Source organism: Salvelinus namaycush, chromosome 29 (assembly GCF_016432855.1).
Source record: "Salvelinus namaycush isolate Seneca chromosome 29, SaNama_1.0, whole genome shotgun sequence".
Lineage (NCBI taxonomy): Eukaryota > Metazoa > Chordata > Actinopteri > Salmoniformes > Salmonidae > Salvelinus > Salvelinus namaycush.
The window spans coordinates 20,021,195-20,044,829 of NC_052335.1; the positions used below are offsets into that span (position 1 = coordinate 20,021,195).

The following is a 23,635-nucleotide window of genomic DNA, read 5'->3' on the forward strand; positions in this document are numbered from 1 at the left end:
CAACATGGCACCTGCTGGCCGGGGTGTTGTTGTGGTAGTCCTCTCATTTCTGTATTTATTCCGTGTTATATTTTCCACTGAATACTTCTCTACACTTACTTTTTTTAATAGCGAACTGCATAAACATGGTTGCAGCTCTCCGTCAGAGTGGGAGGAATACGCAAGTGATTGCGGTAAGTTTTGCCACGTCCTCGTAACTCGCTGTGTAAATGTAGCTAGCTAGCAAAAGCTCTCTTTTTCCGCACCCGTTGACAGGAGGTTGACTACTGTCCTAGCTAGCAAGCGATGGATATTACCCGCTCTCTCGTAGAGGTTAGGGTTTGATGGTAAAGGTCAGGGTAGAATCAGAGGCTCCTCAACTGATATGTCAAGATTTAATAGTACTAATAATACTTCGACAAGGTCCTCAGTTCCCCCAATAATACAGTGTTATGATGTCTTCACCTAAATACATTTTTATACACAATGTCAGCTAGTACATGCTGTGCGTCTTTCCTGCGCGTGAACGTAACCCAGAGCGCAACTCAAAGCTCGCGCTTGTCTTGCTTGCACAGGTTCTGTATTGGAATGTGCAATCAATGTATTCAAATAAAATCTAATTACATTGTAAACTGTGACAATCAAAAGATCTAGGATAATGAATGAAATATGATTTACTTTCCCACTGAACAATCACAAAGCGTGTAGTTAAGGCTTTTATGAATCATTCAACAATCAAATATTAGTATTTGATGTGACCTGTCCCTTCATTGCAGATCAGGTAAGAAGCCTGCAAATGTTTGTGATCCTTATCTATCCTCATAATGACCAAGTTGGCAGCAGTCGGGTTGCTGTGTTGTGTCTGATGCTGTATATTTCCCCACAGAGTCCTCCATTCTACAGTTGGACAGCCCAGACTGTGAGGAAGGAAGCAACCCGCCATGCGAGTCTGTCTTCTCTCTCAACGCAGAGAAAATCCTGGTGAAATGCACATAATTCACTAAGATCTCAATGCTTTTGCCTTGTAATTTTTGTTTGACTGACTCATCATTGTAGTGGAATATGACACGTTTGTTTTCACAGTGGAGACTGAATGTGTAGCTAACTACAATGATCTTATCTTCTTTCAATCAGAGCCAAGCCAAGTTGTTCATAGAGCAGAAAAGATTCCCGTTTGCAGTGGACAACCACAACACAAATGAGGAGCTTGGTGAGTTAATCTTGTAAGAGTTTGGTATGTGGAGTGCATGCTATACATTTCTGCTATCAATGCCTTTTTGCTTGACTCTCATTTTCTTTTCATTGCAGCTATAGGATATGTTCTTATTGGCAATGGACTCTACGATGAAGCCATCAAACACTTCTCCTTGTTACTACAGGTTGGTTAACATTCATAGATGCATGAATTACAACACACATCTGTATATATGTCTTGGTCTGGCTTACTTGACAGTTTGAATAATGCATATTATTTTGTTTAGTCAAATATATGAATAGTAGAGAGACACAGACTTCATTTACATTACATTACCTTTTCTCTTTCTCCTTGCTTTGAATATGTTGTGTGGTTTGCATTTGCAATAAAGGACACATTTCTTATCAGTGTTTGTTGTGCTCTGGTGTAGGGGGATCCAGAGGTGGTCAGCGCCATCTACGGGAGAGGGATAGCATACGGGAAAAAGAGTCTGCAGGTAAGTGATCACATTAGCATGATACTGGAGTTCACAGAATATTGATACTAGAAGTTCTATTCAGTTAGCCAATGTTTGCATTGTGACACATCATAAATAAAAATCAAATCTGCTCAGCCTTTTGATTATGAGAGTGCCCCCACTGGGGACCCTACTCAGCAGTTAGCATGTGTGCGTATCAGTGGATGTGATTGATAAAGGCTGAGAGTGGTGATTTTTTGTCCTAGTGTGCCCAATGGAGGTGACACTGTTTCTTTTCTTCTATGGAAGGACATCAAGAATGCAGACTTGGCGCTGTTCGAGTTAAGCCGAGTCATCACTCTGGAGCCCAACCGTCCTGAGGTGTACGAACAGCGGGCAGAGGTGAGGATAATGCTAAGCCTGTTATGGGTAAACCCTCTTTTTGTGTTAGACCTTGTGTTAGGGTATTGGCTTTTTTGGGGGTTCACTATCATGCTTGAATTGTATGTCTCTTTGAATGAAGCAGGTTTCTATGTCACCACATGCAAAATTGTTACAAATGAGTGAGGGCGGTGGTATTCGCTCAAGCAAGCATTAAAAAAATCTTGCACAGGAGACAACCACTGTTGTATTAACGGTATGCCTTGACGTAGCCTAGTTACTAGACCATTGGACTCCCCCACACAAGTAAAATGAAGGGAAAGTATATTCGCCTCTGATTTTCAAGTTTTACTTGTATAATGTGCTTGCAGATTCTTTCTCCTCTTGGAAGGATCAGTGAGGCTCTGAGTGATCTCTCCAAAGCCATCCAGCTCCAGCCCTCCGCCCGCCTCTACAGACACAGAGGAACTCTGCTCTTCATTTCCGAGGTCAGACTGGCAATGTATTAAAGTTTCTGATGAGTGTTGATATAGAGTTCAGTTCACACAGTGGGTTTTATAGGCTTTTTTCTTCTCTAAATAGGATTATGTGGCAGCTATGGAGGATTTTCAACAGTCTTTGGATCTGAAGAAAAACCAGCCCATTGCCATGCTATACAGAGGTCTAACCTTCTTCCACAGAGGAATGCTCAAGGTATAGACATTTTTGTAGAAAACCATAGTTGCTCAACTTTGAGTACTGCCAGTATAACCAGTTTTTGGTTATATCCCTGCACATTTACGATACAGTTTTGTCTCCGATCCAGGAAGCCATTGAAACATTCAAGGAGGCCCTGAAATTAAAATCTGACTTCATAGATGCGTACAAAAGTCTCGGACAGGCTTACAGGTACAGTGGGGATGCTCTATGACCTGCTTTGGTTTCAACCAATGTGCCTCAAAGTTAGGGCCCTGAGTTCTTCCTAGTCAGGAAAAACTCAGGGCCTTAGTACTCATGGGCCAGTGCAGTAATTGATCCCTTTTGTGTGTCTGTAGGGAGCTGGGGGACTTTGAGGCAGCCACGGAGAGCTTCCAGAAAGCCCTGATGCTCAACCAGAACCACATCCAGTCTCTGCAGCTGAGAGGCATGATGCTATACCACCACGGCAGCCTCCAGGAGGCCATCGGCAACTTCAAGGTAATGGCCGTGTAACACACAGCTTCTTTCTCCTGACACAATCAGGCGACCACACATTACAAGTGATAACTAAAAATAGTTTTTATGTAGTTTAGTCTTAGTCATTTTTTTATTTTTATTTTTTTTATCTCCTTTTCTCCCCAATTTTCGTGGTATCCAATCGCTAGTAATTACTATCTTGTCTCATCGCTACAACTCCCGTACGGGCTCGGGAGAGACGAAGGTCGAAAGCCATGCGTCCTCCGAAGCACAACCCAACCAAGCCGCACTGCTTCTTAACACAGCGCGCCTCCAACCCGGAAGCCAGCCGCACCAATGTGTCGGAGGAAACACCGTGCACCCGCCCCCCTCGGTTAGCGCGCACTGCGCCCGGCCCGCCACAGGAGTCGCTGGAGCGCGATGAGACAAGGATATCCCTACCGGCCAAACCCTCCCTAACCCGGACGACGCTAAGCCAATTGTGCGTCGCCCCACGGACCTCCCGGTCGCGGCCGGCTGCGACAGAGCCTGGGCGCGAACCCAGAGACTCTGGTGGCGCAGCTAGCACTGCGATGCAGTGCTCTAGACCACTGCGCCACCCGGGAGGCCCTTAGTCTTAGTCATTTTGACAAAAATATCATAAAGATTTAGTCACATTTTTGTAATTTGAATAATTATTTAGTCTAGTTATTGTCAAAATGACGAAGACAGTGGTCCATTTTAGTCAACTAAATGCCCTTTCATTTATAGTTACATCACATTTTTATTGCCTCATTAACCTATAGTAAACATAAATCACTGACTTCCATGTGCACAAACATAGCCTTGTCCTACCAACATATTTTTGGGCATAACATCCTATCGCATGATTCTCTTTCCAACAGCCGAATTGGCAGCAGAACACATTACTCGGCAGCAGATTAAAAATCACATCTCTTGACAGGGCTCCAGATTAGCATTTTCCTCTGGTGGCACTGGTGCCCCTAACTCTTTCAGTTGACTTGGTCGCACCAATTTTTTCCTGTGGCATCACACAATGGAACAAATTATGAATCACCTTATAAAGTCATTCACAGTGCTTTAGACGGTGTAATAGACTACTGAGATGGTAGGCTATTCAATAACTAAGTTGTTTCATCTAACATGTCCAAGCAGGAATGCATGATTCAAGATATTTTGATGTGCAACCTAATCCAGTAATTGTCATGAATTGTGGGTTGACAATTAGGCATTGTTATATTTTACTGTTAAAATAGGGCTCCACAATATTCTGAATTTTGTGGTTCAATAGAGATGAATTTGCCTACATCTTTATGTCTACTAATATCATAGGCTAATTTATTTTGGGGCTAATTCACCACACGAGGAAGTGAAAACTCAAAACACACTACTAGTTGTCATGTACAGTGGTGTAAAGCACTTATGTAAAAATACTTGAAAGTACTACCTGAGCCCTAGGACCATACGTCAGGACTACCGGGCATGTTGACTCCTTGCTGTCCCCAGTCCACCTGGCCTTGCTGCTATTCCAGTTTCAACTGTTCTGCCTGCGGTTATGGAACCGCCACCTGTCCCAGACCTGCTGTTTTCAACTCTTAATGATCGGCTATGAAAAGCCAACTGAAAATTATTCATGATTATTATTTGACCATGCTTGTCACTTATGAACATTTTGAACATCTAGGCATAGTTCTGTTATTATCTCCACCCGGCACAGCCAGAAGAGGACTGGCCACCCCTCATAGCCTGGTTCCTCTCTAGGTTTCTTCCTAGGTTTTGGCCTTTCTAGGGAGTTTTTCCTAGCCACCGTGCTTCTACACCTGCATTGCTTGCTGTTTGGGGTTTTAGGCTGGGTTTCTGTACAGCACTTCGAGATATTAGCTGATGTACGAAGGGCTATATAAAATAAAAAAATAAACTTGATATTGATACTTAAGTAGTTTTTTGGGGTATCTGTACTTTATATTTTTCTCAACTTTTACTTTTACTCCACTACATTCCTAAAGAAAATAATGTAATTTTTACTCCTTACATTTTCTTGATACCCAAAAGTACTCGTTACAATTTGGATGCTTAGCAGGACAGGATAATTGTCTAATTCACGCACTTATCAAGAGAACATCCCATGTCATCCCCTACTGCCTTTGATCTGGCAGACTCACTTAACACAAATGCTTCGTTTGTAAATTATCTCTGAGGGGCTATCCGTAAATAAAAAACAAGATAATGGTGTCGTTTGCTTAATATAAAGATTTTTTAATGATTTATACTTTTACTTTTGTTACTTAAGTACATTTAAAACCAAATACGTTTAGACTTTTACTGAAGTATTATTTTACTGGGTGACTTTCACTTTTACGTAATTTTCTTTTAAGGTGTTTTTACTTTTTAAAATTGGGTACTTTTTCCACCACTGGTGATGTATTAATCGAACAGCAATTTTTATGTCCTAAAAAAAACTTTGCAGTTGTAGCCTGCTACCCTACTGTAGCTATAGTAATCAAAGTTCTGTCATAAGTAGTGGTCTAAATAGCTAGCATTATCAATCTGTTATTACCTGAGCGTATATATTGAGATGATGCTCTTTCAGATGTCTCTTGAGGTTGGTAGTGTTTTTTCCCCTTTTAATTGCGGGTGCAAACGCTTTCTTCTCCCGTGGAAACGTTGCATTCGCTCTTGTTTGAATCGACACGATAAGTAAAGTGGCTACAAACGTTGCCCCTTTTTTTACCGGGAGCTTGTGCCATACACCGGGAGAGTCGCCATGGCGTGTGCCTTATTTGCATCAATGATGTTTGCATCAATGATGTGTTGCTGCCAGATTGGAGAATGGTTCAATCTCTCCAAAAACTCTTGTCCAGTCCACTTACGAGTAAGGTTTTAGTCAGAGAGTGTTCGTCAACTGAAACGAAAAATCATTTTCGTTTAGTTATAGTCTTCTGGGTCTATTCTAGTCAGTTATCATCTCGTCAATTGCCCCTGAAAGATAGGTGCTTGCCGAACATCTTTGTTGACGAAATTAACACTGCAAGTGATTCTCCTGATTGTTTGTTGTCACTGTGGCTTCAGGCGGTTGATAGAAACGCAGGCTAACGAGCAGCAGTGCCGTGCCCCTGAGCACAGATGTGTGTTATGTAGGCCACACTCTGACTGTCATCACCTTCCATATCCCTTATCTGTCTCCATGATGGCCTATTTGCCTACTGTCCCATCGGCAGCCCCTCTGTGGTGACTCCGTAGGCCTCATGCATTGATGTGGCGTTACTTTGACGGCTACTACCAGGATGGCAGGTAGCCTAGCGGATAGGAGTGTTGGGCCAGTTACCGAAAGGTCGCTGGTTTGAATCTCGAGCTGACTAGGTGAAAAATCTGCCGATATGCCCTTGAGCAAGGTACTTAACCTTAATTCACCCTTTTTATAATGGCTGACCCTGGCCGTGACCCCACTCTCCGAGGGTGTCTTGGGGATTTGGGATATGGGATATGCAAAAAACACATTTCCATTTCACACATGCGTATAATACGCAGGACCAATATAGGCAACCACCAAATTAATATTATTATTAACTCTAATTGCTCCTGTAAGTTGCTCTGGATAAGAGTGTGCTAAATGACAAAAATGTATATACTACTAGTCAAAAAATGTAGAACACCAACTCATTCACAGGTTTTTCTTTATTTTTACTATTTTCTACATTTGTAGAATAATAGTGAAAACATCAAAACTATGAAATGACACATATGGAATCATGTAGTAACCAAAAAAGTGTTAAAGAAATTAAAATATATTTTAGATTCTTCAAAGTAGCCACCCTTTGCCTTGATGACAGCTTTGCACACTCTTGGCATTCTTTCAACCAGCTTCATGAGATAGTCACCTGTAATGCATTTAAATTAACAGTTGTGCCTTCTTAAAAATTTATTTGTGGAATTTCTTTCTTTCTTAATGCATGTGAGTCAATCAGTTGTGTTGTGACAAGGTAGGGGTGGTATACAGAAGATAGCCCTATTTGGTAAAAGACCAGGTCCATATTATGGCAAGAACTCAAATAAGCAAAGAGAACCGACAGTCCATCATTACTTTTAGACATGAAGGTCAGCCAATACAGAACATTTCAAGAACTTTGAATGTTTCTTCAAGTGCAGTCGCAAAAACCACCAAGCGCTATGATGAAACTGGCTCTCATGAGGACCGCCACAGGAATGGAAGACCCAGAGTTACCTCTGCTGCAGAGGATAAGTTAATTATAGTTACCAGCCTTAGAAATTGCAGCCCAAATAAATGCCTCACAGAGTTCAAGTAGCACACATCTCAACATCAACTGTTCAGAGGAGACTGTGTGAATCAGGCCTTCATGGTCGAATTACTGCAAAGAAACAACTGCTAAAGGACACCATTAAGAAGAAGAGACTTGCCAAGAAACATGAGCAATGGACATTAGACCAAAGGACAGAGTTCCTGATTTTTGGTTCCAACTGCCGTGTCTTTGTGAGACACGTGAACGGATGATCTCCGCATGTGTAGTTCCTACCGTGAAGCATAGAGGAGGAGGTGTTATGGTGTGGGGGTGCTTTGCTGGTGATACTGCCTGTGATTTATTTAGAATTCAAGGCACACTTAATCAGCATGGCTACCACAGCATTCTGCAGCGATACGTCCTCCCATCTGGTTTGCGCTTAGTGGAACTATAATTTGTTTTTCAACAGGACAATGACCCAACACACCTCCAGGCTGTGTAAGAGCTATTTTACCAAGGAGAGTGATGGAGTGCTGCATCAGAGTATCTGGCCTCCACAATCACCTGACCTCAACCCAATTGAGATGGTTTGGGGTGTGTTGGACAGCAGAGTGATGGAAAAGCAACCAACAAGTGCTCAGTATATGTGGGAACGCTTCAAGACATTTGGAAAAGCATTCCAGGTGAAGCTGGTTGAGAGAATGCCAAGAGTGTGCAAAGCTGTCATCAAGGCAAAGTGGCTATTTTGAAGAATACTTTTATTTGTTTAACACTTTTTTTGGTTACTACATGATTCCGTATGTGTCATTTCATAGTTTTGATGTCTTCACTATTATTCTACAATGTAGAAAATAGTAAAAATATATGTGTGTGTGTGTGTGTGTGTGTGTGTGTGTGTGTGTGTGTATACAGTTGAAGTCGGAAGTTTACATACACCTTAGCCAAATATATTTAAACTCAGTTTTTCACAATTCCTGACATTTAATCGAAGTAAAAATTCCCTGTCTTAGGTCAGTTAGGATCACCACTTTATTTTAAGAATGTGAAATGTCAGAATAATAGTAGAGAGAATTATTTATTTCAGCTTTTATTTCTTTCATTACATTCCCAGTGGATCAGAAGATTACATACACTCAATTAGTACTTGGTAGCATTGTCTTTAAATTGTTTAACTTGGGTCAAACGTTTCGAGTAGCCTTCCACAAGCTTCCCACAATAAGTTGGGTGAATTTTGGCCCATTCCTCCACAGAGCTGGTGTAACTGAGTCAGGTTTGTAGGCCTCCTTGCTCGAGGAGAGTTTTGAGTTCTGCCCACAAAATTTCTATAGGATTGAGGTCAGGGCTTTGTGATGGTCACTCCAATACCTTGACTTTGTTGTCCTTAAACCATTTTGCCACAACTTTGGAAGTCTGCTTGGGTTCATTGTCCATTTGGAAGACCCATTTGCGACCAAGCTTTAACTTCCTGACTGATGTCTAGAGATGCTGCTTCAATATATCTACGTAATTTTCCATCCTCATGATGCCATCTATTTTGTGAAGTGCACCAGTCCCTCCTGCAGCAAAGCACCCCCACAACATGATGCTGCCACCCCCGTGCTTCACGGTTGGGATGGTGTTCTTCGGCTTGCAAGCCTCTCCCTTTTTCCTCCAAACATAACGATGGTCATTATTGCCAAACAGTTCTATTTTTGTTTCATCAAACCAGAGGACATTTCTCCAAAAAGTACGATCTTTGTCCCCATGTGCAGTTGCAAAACGTAGTCTGACTTTTTTATTGCGGTTTTGGAGCAGTGGCTTCTTCTTTGCTGAGCGGTCTTTCAGGTTATGTCGATATAGGACTCGTTTTACAGTGGATGTAGATACTTTTGTACCTGTTTCCTCCAGCATCTTCACAAGGTCCTTTGCTGTTCTGGGATTGATTTGCACTTTTCGAACCAAAGTACGTTCACCTCTAGGAGACAGAACACGTCTCCTTCCTGAGCGGTATGATGGCTGCGTGGTCCCATGGTGTTTATACTTGTGTACTATTGTTTGTACAGATGAACGTGGTACCTTCAGGCGTTTGGAAATTGCACCCAAGGATGAACCAGACTTGTGGAGGTCTACAATTCTTTTTCTGTCTTGGCTGATTTCTTTTGATTTTCCCATGATGTCAAGCAAAGAGGCACTGAGTTTGAAGGTAGGCCTTTTAATGACTCCAACCTAAGCGTATGTAAACTTCCGACTTCAACTGTGTGTGTGTGTGTGTTGTGTGTAATGAGGCGTCACTGCAGTACCTGGTTCGAATACAGGCTGTATTACATCCGGCCGTGATTGGGAGTCCCATATGGCGGCGCACAATTGGTCCGGGTTTGGCCGGGATAGACCGTCGTTGTAAATAAGAATTTGTTCTTAACTGACTTGCCTAGTTAAATAAAACACATCAGCTTACAGGACCGTGTCATGTGCTTCCCACACTACCTGTGGATAATGTGGTTTGGTGGAGTCATGATTAATCAGTCTAGAGCCGTCACCCGCAGGCCGTTCACGCAGTCATCAGCGATCTGCAGTAATATCCACTTTGAGTCAGAATTATGTATGTGTGAATTTGAGGTTCCCTCCCTTTTTTAGTTATTACACCTATTGGCGTCATTGGACTTGATGTGCAACACCTTCATGTTGAATTGTGTTTTGCAGAGATGTCTACAGCTGGAGCCCTACAACGAGGTATGTCAGTACATGAAGGGTCTGAGCCACGTGGCTATGGGGCAGTTCTATGAAGGCATCAAGGCTCAGACGAAAGTCATGTTGAACGACCCTCTGCTGGGCCAGAAAGCAAGCTCGGAGTATCTCAAAGTGAAATACCTCAGAGGTGAGTGCAGCATTCGTGACCTCTCAACTAACATTTCAACCTGAAGCTGAATGTTTTATCTTTGATTGTTTCTTGTCTCTGGAGATTGATGGTTTGAATCTCTCATGTCACCCCCCCTTCCCCACAGAATACTCTCGCTACTTGCACTCACATCTTGACATACCTGTGGCAGAATACAATGTTGATCAGGATCTTCCAGGAAACTTCAAAAACCACTGGGCAAAAAACCTCCCTTTTCTTATAGAAGACTATGAGGAGCAGCCAGGACTGCAGCCTCATATTAAGTGAGTTCTAAGGGATATACACCTGCTACTGACTTAACACAGTTCAATATCTTCTGCCAGCATTGCAGTATAGGCTAACTGATAGGTTATGGAGTAGGCTCATTTACTGTAGTTGACATGGACCTACTGAGTGTTTGTGCTATTCAACCCATTTGTAACTGATCTTGTTTCATGCCTTGTCATTGTAGGGATGTTCTACCTCAGAACTTTGAAAGCTACAACACTGAAGTTCAGAAGCTCATCTGCACAGCTGATCACCTTGGTGCCCTTATGCAATACAATACTCCAGGATTTCTTCCAAATCGCAGAATACACAGAGGTGGGTGAGTCACCTAGACACATTAGAATTCATACTAAAATCTGTTGTCCTCTTGTGTACCTTCTCGGCTGAAATCAGATTAAGTAACTCTATAACTTTAATGTACTAGTATCAGCCCTGAACTTGTTAAAAAACCCTATGCATGCTGGTATGAAAGTATATATATATATATATATTTTTTTTTTTATGGAATACGTATTCTCTGATCCCATCCTATGTCTTAAATCCGGTAGCTCCTTAACAGTATATTTCAAAGTTCTGAAATTTAACATGTTCTGTGTTTCACTTCGAAAGCTATGGGTCTGGCGACACTAGAGGTCATGCAGGCTATGCAGCGCACCTGGAGCAACTCAAAGGTGCGAGTCAATGGCAAAACCAGGCAGATGCAGTGGAGAGACATGTTCGATATAGCTGTCAAATGGAGGAGGTGAGGTGTGGGTGTGAGACTGTTTGAGAAAGTTACTATACAATAACGTTATTACTACAATGCACATCTGCAGTATCGATCAACACCCTGTCTGCAGTTTCTTTATTGTCAGTCTGTGAGGTTTGGTACATGTTTCATGTCAAATCATTCTGTTGGTCTGTCCCTGTGAAGGATCGCTGATCCAGACCAGCCTGTTCTTTGGCTGGACCAGATGCCTGCCAGAAGTCTCAGCCGAGGGTTCAATAACCATATCAACCTCATCAGGTAACCTAAAGGAAAACGACATATCATCTCAAAGATAGTCACTGTGTAAATCTAACACATAACAAACTGTAGAGTCAAGTTGTATTTTTAGAAATCCTTTTTGATAATGTGGTTTTCCTGTTTTTTGTCTCACAGAGGACAGATCATCAACATAAGATACTTGGCGTATTTTGAGAAAATACTCAACTTCATCAAAGATCGAATATTGGTTTACCACGGGTGGGTCTTTTAAAGAAAATACAGATAGCGTTCTATTGGAGAAATATCTTGGCTTACTTATGCATTGTCCTCAGGGCATATAACCCAAGAGGCCTACTGGAAGTCAGACAAGCACTGGAAAATGTGGACAAGGTGGAAGACCTTCTCCCCATAATGAAGGTAATAAGGAACAACCACCAGATAAGAAAATATTGACTCCTCGAAATAGTATGAAATAGTGTTTTCAGATTCTGGACCCAGGGGGCATAGCTCTGAGGCCTGATATATTCATGGACATAGCATATAGGTCCTAGGAACTACTAAGTGGTGTGTGCTAGATACGATATAATGTGCTAAAAGGTCTATTGCAAAAACATCCAAATTGAGATATCAACTTGGCATGAGTTTCACAACTGTCTTTTCATTTTTATCCTGAAGCAGTTTAACAGTAAAACAAGGGATGGCTTCACAGTGAACTCCAAGGTGCCCAGTCTAAAAGATCCCGGGAAAGAATATGATGGTTTCACGATCACCATAACAGGAGACAGGTCAGTTTATTTCGTTCTAATAAATTAATAACAAACTCCTCTCTTGACATTATAATTTCCATCAGTGGTTTGCCTAAGCTTTTCCAATCATACAGAAATTTGAGACACATTTTCTCATAACTGAACATCATTTAATGTGGAAAAACATCACAGTTTATTATGTCAGCTCAGTTGAAAGCAGTTAAATACTTCAATGCATTGTATATTCTTGTTCATTCGAATTCAGCGCTCAGGGGTTTCTGTTAGGGAACTTCTAGCAAATGTTCTAGATCTGTTTGTTGAAGTTGCATTAAATTTATGTACATACTAGAACACCTCATCCTTTCCTTGCATAACACCATGTTGAACAGGGAAATAAAATGTAACTTTTCCAAGTGCCCCTTGAAGGGAAAGAACCAGACAACCAGTCCGTTTGGTGGTGCAGAACAAAAACACTGAGAAACTGCCGGAGGAGTAAAATCATTTGAATTCAATCACTTTTTGACAGCACCCGTTTTGATTTGAACAAAACCTTCCATACATATTTGCTCAGAAAGTTACTTTTTGGGGTCTGAATGCCAAAACATTCAAGAGATAAAGGTGCTCAAAGTTGACCCATTTTGCATACCCCACCATAAAAATCGAATCAAATGTTATTGCGGGTGTAGCGAAATGCTTGTGTTCCTAGTTCCAACAGTGCAGTAGTATCTAACAGTTCACAACAATACACAAATCTAAAAGTAAAATAATGGAATTAAGAAATATATAAATATTAGGACGAGCAATGTCGAAGTGGCATTGACTAAATACAGTAGAATAGAATACAGTATATACATATGAAATGAGTAAAGCAGTATGTAAACATTATTAAAGTGACTAGTGTTCCATTATTAAAGTGGCCAGTGATTCCATGTCTGTATATAGGGCAGCAGCCTCTAAGGTGTAGCTTTTCCACTCTTAGTAGCCATGTTGTACTTTTTCAGTTTTGAGTACATTTTGTAGAAGAAAGCGAAGCGCTGCGTAAAGTAAACTTCCCTGCATCGTGCTGATTTTTCAATTGAGAATAAATCGTTTTACGCACATCTCTAGCGTAATGACCGTTTGTCCTACAAAGGGCGATCACATACTCATGGAAAGCCCAGCTCATTGGCTATCTAGCTAGCTATGTTTTAAAACGATAGGTGGTCATCGGACCAAGACACTGTCAATTAAGTGAACACCATCCGTCTCATTGGTGCATAATGATGGCTGACCTTGATGGGCTAATTGACGTGTTGTGTAGCCAATATGTAATGTAGAATGATGAAACAAGGTTTGGTTGACTTCTAGAGTGTCTGAGGATTGCACAGAAACTGAACTTGACTGGGTTAGACAAGGTTTAGCCGATTTAGATTTCATAAATTGGTTTGTTGAAAGAGTCGGAATTCATGCGAAACGCTGTATAGAACATGGATCGTGTTAGGATATAAAAAAAACTAGGCTACATCTTATCCGTGGGACCCCAGGATGACAATCTGAGCAAGATTACTGAATGTAAGTGCATTATTTACTGTCAGAGGTGAATGTATCAAACCAGTTGCCTTGATAAGTTGCTTTGTTGTTGTGCACTACCCTCAAACAATAGCATGGTATTTTTTTACGCTGTAATAGCTACTGTAAATTGGACACTGCAAATAGATTAACAATCATTTAAGCTTTCTGACGATGTAAGACATGTCTATGTCCCAGAAAGTTGGCTGTTTACAACGCCATTCTAGTCAAATATCGCATATTAAGCCAGTAGAGGTTAAACAAATGTGGTTACTACTGACTCCTTGTGGATTTGTGTAATTTGATAAGAACCGCATTGTCCTTCAATAATAACGAACGCCAAAATGAGTTTGGACTTTTTGAACCATACACAAACATTACATTTATGTAAAGTAAATTTATAATGTTTATTTTTATCATTAACGCTTAGATCTAAGTATAAACAAGTGCAAGCAAACAAGCTGCGACGAGGTAGGCCTATTCGTTCAGCACTTTCAAAATGGACACTGAAATTCAGATGTTAGTTCGGATAAATTCAGCAAGTTGCATGTTGAGACCTTAACTTTACTCTTCTTTAAGTCACCACACAGAGAGCGAGAGAGACTCAGTTAGCCTACCATTTGAAGTATTTTATTAGGCCTATGTGGTCTAAAAAGGAAGGAAAATACAATCATGAGGTTCCACTTTTATAGACATTATACAGAAGCACAGACAGTGCAATGCGCAAACTAAACAAAACAACCCTCACAATATCAACTGGAATTACATTGGTCTATTCCTAAACTTTTTGTTGAAAACAAATATTTGAATGGGAAGAGACTGCCACTGGAAAACATGGTTACAGACCCAACAACATTTATATAGTTTCTCCTCCTCGTCAAGAAAAACACATGAGCTAATTATAATACACAAAGTATGCAAAACAATTATATCAATCCAACATTGCCTAAAAGATAGACCTATATAAGCAATAGGCCTATAACAATTGAGATGCACAAACTATGGCACAAGGGAACGATGAGTGGATAAGAGGCAAGGTGTAATTTCGATTAAGACATTAATGAGCAAGCTAAGATGGAGGTAGTCAATATAACTATTTGTTCAGCACTTTTGAAATGTACAGTTACAGAATTTAGAACATGGGGCGTTCTTACAGTATTCTCCCTGCTCACCAAGTCAGAACCATATGATAAATAAAGGTGGCATATAAGCAGACAATGAAAGCTCTCACGATATTTGATGATGACGACAAAAAGAAACAGGCTATAGGTACATGTGCACCACCAAGTCAGAACAGTAGGCTAAGTTCTTAGGGGGAAAGGGACCAAATTATTAGGGTGAGGCACATGGGCTACTAACAACTTACTATGCAACATACACTTAGTGTTACTTTCTTAGCTATAGTATACAGTGCTTTCGGAAAGTATTCCGACCCCTTGACTTTTTCCACTTACTTGGACCACACACCCTCTCCACCGAATAGCAGGCAGGGGAAGCAAAATAGTGATCGCAACGCTTGCAGTTAGCCACTGATGCCTTCCAAACCACTCATTGTTGAATTTGCGATTTCCGACTGGTTGTGTAATGTTTATGTCCAATGGCCGATGATCATCAGTATATTTGATCTATAATTTCTCTTCATATGACAAGGATTGAAAAGGATTTGCCAGTAGTTTGTCCGTGATTCCTGATGATGATTGCTTGTCTAGTTTGCTAGCTAAGATTTTTAGTATGATGTTGACATCATCAGTCCAATCAAAGCTACGCTAGATGTAACGTTATTTGATGTCATTTATCTGTGACCAATGACCTTGAGCCTTCTTGGATGGGCTCTTCTAATGTAAATCTATGGTAGCACCCAAGGGGGCTTGAACTGCCTAGCTCTCCTTGTAGATTATGAGTGACAGAACACTGAGCCAATCACAGCTCAACTAGAGTTGATTACCAACACCTACGCTGCCTTATCTACCGAAAGAGACCATGTTTGTATGTGACATTATTCACTCAATACATTTGTTTATACATTGTTTGCAAACTGATATGTGTGACAAACTAATGCCAAAATAACATGCTAAACAGGTAGGGCTCAAAACAGGTTGGGCTCTACCTGACCTGCCCTGAATGATGGGTCGCCACTGACGTGGTGTCTCAATTGATGGCGGGCACAACACAAAAACCTCAGATGAAAAATACACACAAAAAAACAGATGAAATGGGGTCTAAGCTACAACATATTCTACTATGAAACAAATTGGAGTTTACACATTTTTAGATCATTTACGTTAAAGGTTTAAAAATGCATGTATGTATATGTGTGTGTATATAATATACATTAGATTGACAACACTGTAAGCTTTTAAATTACAGTGCCTTTGGAAATTATTCAGACCCCTTGACTTTTTCCACATTTTGTTACGTTACAGCCTTATTCAAAAATGTATTATATTGTTTTTTTCCCCTCTACACACAATGCCCCATAATGACATAATAAAAATAGTTTTTTAGACATTTTTGCAAATGTATCAAAAAACAATATCACATTTACATAAGTATTCAGACCCTTTACTCAGTACTATGTTGAAGCACCTATGGCAGTGATTACAGCATTGAGTCTTGGGTATGAAGATTTGCACACCTATATTTGGGGAGATTCTCCCATTTTTCTATGCAGATCCTTTCAAGCTCTGAGCGCTCTGGAGCAGGTTTTCATCAAGGATCTCTCTTTACTTTGCTTCGCTCATCTTTGCCTCAGTCCTGACTAGTCTCCCAGTCCCTGCCGCTGAAAAACATGCCCACAGCATGATGCTGCCATCACCATGCTTCACCGTAGGGATGGTGCCAGGTTTACTCCAGACGTGACGCTTTGCTTTCAGGCCAAAAGGTTCACATGTGCCTTTTACTGAGGAGTGGCTTCCGTCTGGCCACTCTACCATAAAGGCCTGCTTTTGGTCGAGTGCTGCAGAGATGGTTGACCTTCTGGAAGGTTCTCCCATCAACACAGAGGAACTATAGAGCTCTGTCAGAGTGACCATCGAGTTCTTGGTCACCTCCCTGACCAAGGCCCTTCTCCACCGATTTGCTCAGTTTGGCCATGCGGCCAGCTCTAGGAGGAGTCTAGGTGTGGGCAATTCCTTCGACTTCATGGCTTAGTTATTGCTCTGACATGCACTGTCAACTGTGGGACCTTATATAGACAGGTGTGTGCCTTTCCAAATCATGTCCAATCAGTTGAATTTACCACAAGTGGACTCCAATCAATTTGTAGAAACATCTCAAGGATGATAAATGGAAACAGGATGCACCTGAGCTCAATTTCAAATATCCTAGCAAAGGGTCTGAATACTTATGTAAATAAGGTATTTCAGTTTTTTATTTAGAATAAATTTGCAAAAATGTCTAAACCTGTTGTTGTTATGGGGTATTGTGTGTAGATTGCTGAGAAAAAATATTTAAAATGTTTTAGAATAAGTGTCTAACTTAACAAAAAAAGTCAAGGGGTCTGAATACTTTCCAAAGGCACTGTATATCAAACTCAATCGTTTATCCTTTTCAGTGATGAAGACATGGATGTCTCATGGTATGGTGGGGAATACAAAATGGGTCAATTTTGAGCACCTTGTATCTCCTGAATGTTTTGTCACTCAGGTCCAAAAAGTGATTTTCTGACCACTTCTTCCATGGGCAAATATGTATGGGAAGTTTTGTTTAAATCAAAAGGGATGTTGTCAAAAAGTGGATTTACTCAAAGCAAGAACTGCAGTGTGACATACTGTATGGATATCCTCAAGTGTGAAATATTAGTTAAAATGAATGGTTGCATCTGAGAAATAAAATACACTGAACAAAAATACTGTATAAACACATGCAACAATTTTAAAGATTTTATTGACTTAGTTCATATAAGGAAATCAGTCAATTGAAGTAAATTCATTAGGCCCTAGTCTATGGATTTCACATGACTGGGAATACAGATATGCATCTGTTGGTCACAGATACCTTAAAGAAAAGGTAGGGGCATAGATCAGAAAACCAGTCAGTATCTGGTGTGACCACCATTTGCCTAATGCAGAGTGACATTTCCTTTGCATGAAGTTGATTGTGGCCTGTGGAATGTTTTCTCACTACTCTTCAATGGCTGTGTGAAGTTGCTGGATATTGTCGGGAACCAGAACACGCTATCGTACACGTCGATCCAGAGCATCCCAAACATGCTCAATGCCTGACATGTCTGGTAAGTATGCAGACCATGGAAGAACTGGGATATTGTCAGCTTCCAGGAATTGTGTACAGATCCTTGCGACATGGAGCTGTGCATTATCATGCTGAAACATGAGGTGATGGCAGCTGATGAATGGCACAACAATGGGCCTCAAGATCTCGTCACAGTTTTTCTGTGCATTCAAATTGCCATCGCTAAAATGCAATTGTGCTCATTGGCTGTAGCTTATGCCTACCCATACCATAACCCCACCGCCTCCATGGGGCACTCTGTTCACATCGTTGACATCAGCAAACCCACAGTTTCATCAGCTGTCTGGGTGGCTGGCCTCAGACGATCTCGAAGGTGAAGAAGCCGAATGTGGAGGACCTGGGCTGGGGTGGTTACACGTGCTATGCGGTTGTGAGGCCGGTTGGACGTACTGCCGAATTATCTAAAATGACATTGGAGGCGGCTTATGGTAGAGAAATTAACATTAAATTACCTGGCAACAGCTCTGGTAGACATTCATGCAGTCAGCATGCCAATTGCACGCTCCCTCAACTTGAGTCATCTGTGGCATTGTGTTGTGACACAACTTCACATTTTAGAGTGGCTTTTTATTGTCCCCAGTGCAAGGTGCACCTGTGTAATGATCATGCCGTTTTAATCCACTTCTTGATTTGCCACACCTGTTATGTGGATGGATTATTTTAGCAAAGGATAAATGCTCACTAACAGGGATGTGACAATTGTGCACAAAATTTGAGAGAAATAAGCTTTTTGTTGGATGAAAAATTTCTGTATTTCTTTTATTTAATTTAAATTCAGGTCATGAAACATGGGACCGACACTTTTCGTGTTGCGTTTTTATATTTTTGTTCACTATTGAAACAGCCAACCCCCTATTTGAACCTATTGCATTCTTTGTCATTCAGTTCGGACTTTCTGAAAAAAACTTGAAATACAAAGCTTGAAATATGATTCAGCTTGTTATTCTACCTCTAACCCTACAGCTTTCACCAAAGTGTGCCTTGTTATCTGTCCCATGATGAATGTTGATGTATGTACAGTTGATGTCCATAGAGACCACGGTGTTTGTTCAGACGGTGTGTATTTGTGTTACCTTAGAGTGGGGAACATGCTGTTCTCAGTGGAGACCCAGACCACAGAGGAGCGCACTCAGCAGTACCAGTCTGAGATTGAGTCCATCTACAAAGACCTGACTGCCAAAGGCAAGGCTCTCATGCTGTCCACTGAACTTGGGGTATACTCTCTCTCTTCCCCTCTCTTCTTCTTCCCTATTCCCTCTGTTTTCTTTTCTCTGACTGTCAGTGTTGGCTTCCAGTTGTGCGATTTTTAAATGCCATCAACAATCTGATCCATACTGTTGCTTTCCTATCTGATGTAACGCACATGTTTTTCTATTTTCTATTGTCGTGTTGATAGATGTATTCTCTACCACTGAAAATGTGGAGCAGTTTGTTTCATATGAGGCTACCTAACCTGTTAAAGGGAAAATCCACTCAAAAACATATATATAAACTCAGCAACAACAAAAAAACGTCCCTTTTTCAGGACCCTGTCTTTCAAAGATAATTCGTAAAAATACAAATAACTTCACAGATCTTCATTGTAAAGGGTTTAAACACTGTTTTCCCATGCTTGTTCAATGAACCATAAACAATGAATGAACATGCACATGAGAAACGGTCGTTAAGACACTAACAGCTTACAGACGGTAGGCAATTAAGGTCACAGTTATGAAAACTTAGGACACTAAAGAGGCCTTTCTACTGACTCTGAAAAACACCAAAAGAAAGATGCCCAGGGTCCCTGCTCATCTGCGTGAACGTGCCTTAGGCATAATTGTTTTTCACCTTTATTTAACCAGGTAGGCTAGTTGAGAACAAGTTCTCATTTACAACTGCGACCTGGCAAAGATAAAGCAAAGCAGAGTTACACATGGAATAAACAAACATACAGTAGAAAAAGTTTATATACAGTGTGTGCAAATGAGGTAGGATAACGGATGTAAGGCAATAAATAGACCATAGTGGCAAAATAATTACAATATAGCAATTAAACACTGGAGTGATAGATGTGCAGAAGATGACTGTACAAGTAGAGATACTGGGGTGCAAAGGAGGAAAAATAAATAAAATAGATAACAGTATGGGGATGAGGTAGTTGGATGGGCTATTTAAAGATAGTTTATGTGCAGTGATCTGTGAGCTGCTCTAACAGCTGGTGCTTAAAGCTAGTGAGGGAGATATGAGTCTCCAACTTCAGTGATTTGTGCAGTTCCTTCCAGTTATTGGCAGCAGAGAACTGGAAGGAAAGGTGGCCGATAGGAATTGATTTTGGGGGTGACCAGTGAAATATATCTGCTGGAGCGCGTGCTACTATGTGTGCTGCTATGGTGACCAGTGAGCTAGCTTTACCTAGCAAAGACTTATAGATGACCTGGAGCCAGTGGGTTTGGCGATGAATATGAAGCGAGGGCCAGCCAACGAGAGCATACAGGTCGCAATGGTGGGTAGTTTATGGGGCTTTGGTGACAAAATGGACGGCACTGTGATAGACTGCTTCCAATTTGCTGAGTAGAGTGTTGGAGGCTATTTTGTAAATAACATCGCCGAAGTCAAGGATCGGTAGGATAGTCAGTTTTTTACGAGGGTATGTTTGCAAGGAGGCATGAGGACTGCAGATGTGGCCAGCCCAATAAATTGCAATGTCCGTACTGTGACACGCCTAAGACAGCGCTACAGGGAGACAGGACGGACAGCTGATCGTCCTCGCAGTGGCAGACCAAGTGTAACAACACCTGCACAGGATCGGTACATCCGAACATCACACCTGCAGGACAGGTACAGGATGGCAACAACAACTGCCCGAGTTACACCAGGAATGCACAATCCCTCCATCAGTGCTCAGACGATCCGCAATAGGCTGAGAGAGGCTGGACTGAGGGTTGTAGGTCTGTTGTAAGGCAGGTCCTCACCAGACATCACCGGCAATAACGTTGCCTATGGGCACAAACCCACCGTTGCTGGACCAGACAGGACTTGCAAAAAGTGCTCTTCACTGACGAGTCGCGGTTTTGTCTCACCTGGGGGGATGGTCGAATTCGCGTTCAGCGTCGAAGGAATGAGCGTTACACCGAGGCCTGTACTCTGGAGCGGGATCAATTTGGAGGTGGAGGGTCCGTCATGGTCTGGGGCGGTGTGTCACATCATCATCGGACTGAGCTTGTTGTCATTGCAGGCAATCTCAACGCTGTGCGTTACAGGGAAGACATCCTCCTCCCTCATGTGGTACCCTTCCTGCGGACTCATCCTGACATGACCCTCCAGCATGACAATGCCACCAGCCGTTCTGTGCGCGATTTCCTGCAAGACAGGAATGTCAGTGTTCTGCCATAGCCAGCGAAGAGCCTGGATCTCAATCCCATTGAGCACGTCTGGGACCTGTTGGATCGGAGGGTGAGGGCTAGAGCCATTCCCCCCAGAAATGTCCGGGAACTTGCAGTTGTCTTGGTGGAAGAGTGGGGTAACATCTCGCAGCAAGAACTGGCAAATCTGGTTCATGAGGAGGAGATGCAGTACAGTACTTAATGCAGCTGGTTGCCACACCAGATACTGACTTACTTTTGATTTTGACCCCCCCCCCCCCTTTGTTCAGGGACACATTTTTCAATTTTTGTTAGTCACATGTCTGTGGAACTTGTTCAGTTTGTCTCAGTTGAATCTTGTTATGTTCATACAAATATTTACACATGTTAAGTTTGCTGAAAATATATGCAGTTGACAGTGAGAGGACGTTTCTTTTTTTTGCTGAGTTTGATTTTTTTCTCCGTATTTCCACTGTTGATAAAGTCCCAAAATGTTTTGCAAGTCAGCAGTCAAGTTTTCAAGATATTGGACTTTCATGTGGCCACATCATCATTGTGTAATGATATTACCTCTGTAAGTGGACCCTGTAGTATGAATTGTGTTGTTTTTGTTTCTATCTTTTAGGATGCAGATGCAGTGTGTAATTTAATCCTCTCCCTGGTTTACTACTTCTGTAACCTTATGCCCCTCTCCAGAGGGTCCAGGTAAGTTTTGTCCAAATCATATTTTCTGCTATAACCATCAATACATGTTAAGGCATGTGTTTCAGTTGGTCTTCTCTGAATTGTGATTTCATTTTGTGAAACGGTTTTTAGTTATGAAATCAGTACCATTTCCCCAATTGTTTTTGTTTTGTTGTCTCCATTTCCCTTTTCAGTGTTGTGGCATACTCTGTTGTCATGGGAGCACTAATGGCCAGTGGAAAGGAGGTGATAGGCAGAATCCCAAAAGGGAAGGTAATAGTGGCGTTTTGCTCTACTTTACACTACTTCATTCTAATACGTTACATTTCCCAGTGGTGGTATCAATGTTGTAACAATGTGCCTGGTTTAAGTATTTTTCTTGTTTTTTTTTCAGTTGGTTGATTTTGAAGCCATGACAACACACAGTCCTGATAGCTTTAGTAAAACAGCTAAAAACTGGATGAATTTAAAGAGGTGAGTAGCTCGGCATGCCCACTGTTATCAACTTTAACCGCATCATAAGTTGGCCAATTATTGTATTGATAACCTTTTTTTTACCTCAGCTTACCATTGTGGTACCAGAGTCTTCCATCGGTAGCAGAAACGTTCCAGACGACTAGAACCATGATAGAGGTCCTCAACACGGACTCGACATCACACTGTCCAAAGAAGTCCTAACACCACGTCTCCTGATGAGAACAAGGGCCACTCTCCCTGTCCACTCTCTCTGCTCATAGTCTCTCTGGCCAAGCTCAACCCCCAAAGCACAACGTCTGTCTAAACATGATTTATGGGAACTACATGTTGTTCAGATATGTATGCAATACCAGCAAAACCCTAGTAGGGTCTAGTATGTAAAAGCTAAGAAGCATAATTGATTTGAATGGGAGGTAATCTCGATTGTGATTGGCTCTAAAATTCGAACTATTTTCTTTTTAAAAACTCTGCCTGTAAGCAGAGAAAGTGGGGGAGGAGATTCTAAGATATACACTTTCCTTCAGGGCTATTCTATTCCACTTGGGATACTTGAACATTTTCGAAAAGTCAAGCAATCTTTTTATTTAGTCTTGTCGATGGTGCGATTGTGGAGAGTGTCACTCTGTGGCATTGCCTTTTTCAGTAATTATTTTTAACTTGACCAATTAAGGGCATGAGGCAGGGTTGGTTTTAGGTTAGGTCAAACTTGTTTTGGGGAAAGCACACAACAGTAGTCCTCTGGTCTTATTTTGAGACATCAGTTTCTGTCTTGTTGCTGTTCTCTCTTTATCAAATTATTTGAAAACATTTGAAGGAAAAAATAATGGTCTTACTGACACAACATTTGAACAAATGTTCAGGGATACATTAAGGGGAGTTTGTTCAACTGCTCTGAAGAACCTGTTCATGTGAGGACAAGCTTTGGTGTTCAGTTTGTATGTTCCCCACTTACCCTTAAAATTAAAATCCTCTTCAGGATCGGACCCTTTTTTTCCTTAAATTTTCGCCTAAAATGACATACCCAAATCTAACTGCCTGTAACTCAGGCCCTGAAGCAAGGATATGCATTTTCTT

General features: G+C 41.4%; 1 protein-coding gene across 3 annotated transcripts; it reads left to right on the forward strand.

The window, feature by feature from the left end:
• Positions 1-23,635, forward strand: ttc13 (tetratricopeptide repeat domain 13). 3 transcript variants are annotated; one of them, XM_038968559.1, is made up of 23 exons: positions 1-173; positions 866-960; positions 1,114-1,189; positions 1,288-1,358; positions 1,605-1,670; positions 1,941-2,033; positions 2,384-2,500; positions 2,595-2,705; positions 2,818-2,900; positions 3,047-3,188; positions 10,085-10,259; positions 10,387-10,543; positions 10,732-10,862; positions 11,157-11,289; positions 11,461-11,553; positions 11,689-11,772; positions 11,847-11,931; positions 12,190-12,299; positions 19,138-19,273; positions 22,026-22,105; positions 22,279-22,357; positions 22,479-22,558; positions 22,648-23,635. In XM_038968559.1, the coding sequence occupies exons 1-23, from the start codon at positions 5-7 to the stop codon at positions 22,760-22,762; spliced, it is 2,481 nt and encodes an 826-aa protein (XP_038824487.1). In that variant the 5' UTR covers positions 1-4; the 3' UTR covers positions 22,763-23,635. The 3 variants fall into 3 exon arrangements, 2 of the variants coding, with proteins under 2 accessions (XP_038824487.1, XP_038824488.1); XM_038968560.1 differs by having other exon boundaries at positions 12,193-12,299; XR_005472815.1 differs by lacking the exons at positions 19,138-19,273; positions 22,479-22,558; positions 22,648-23,635.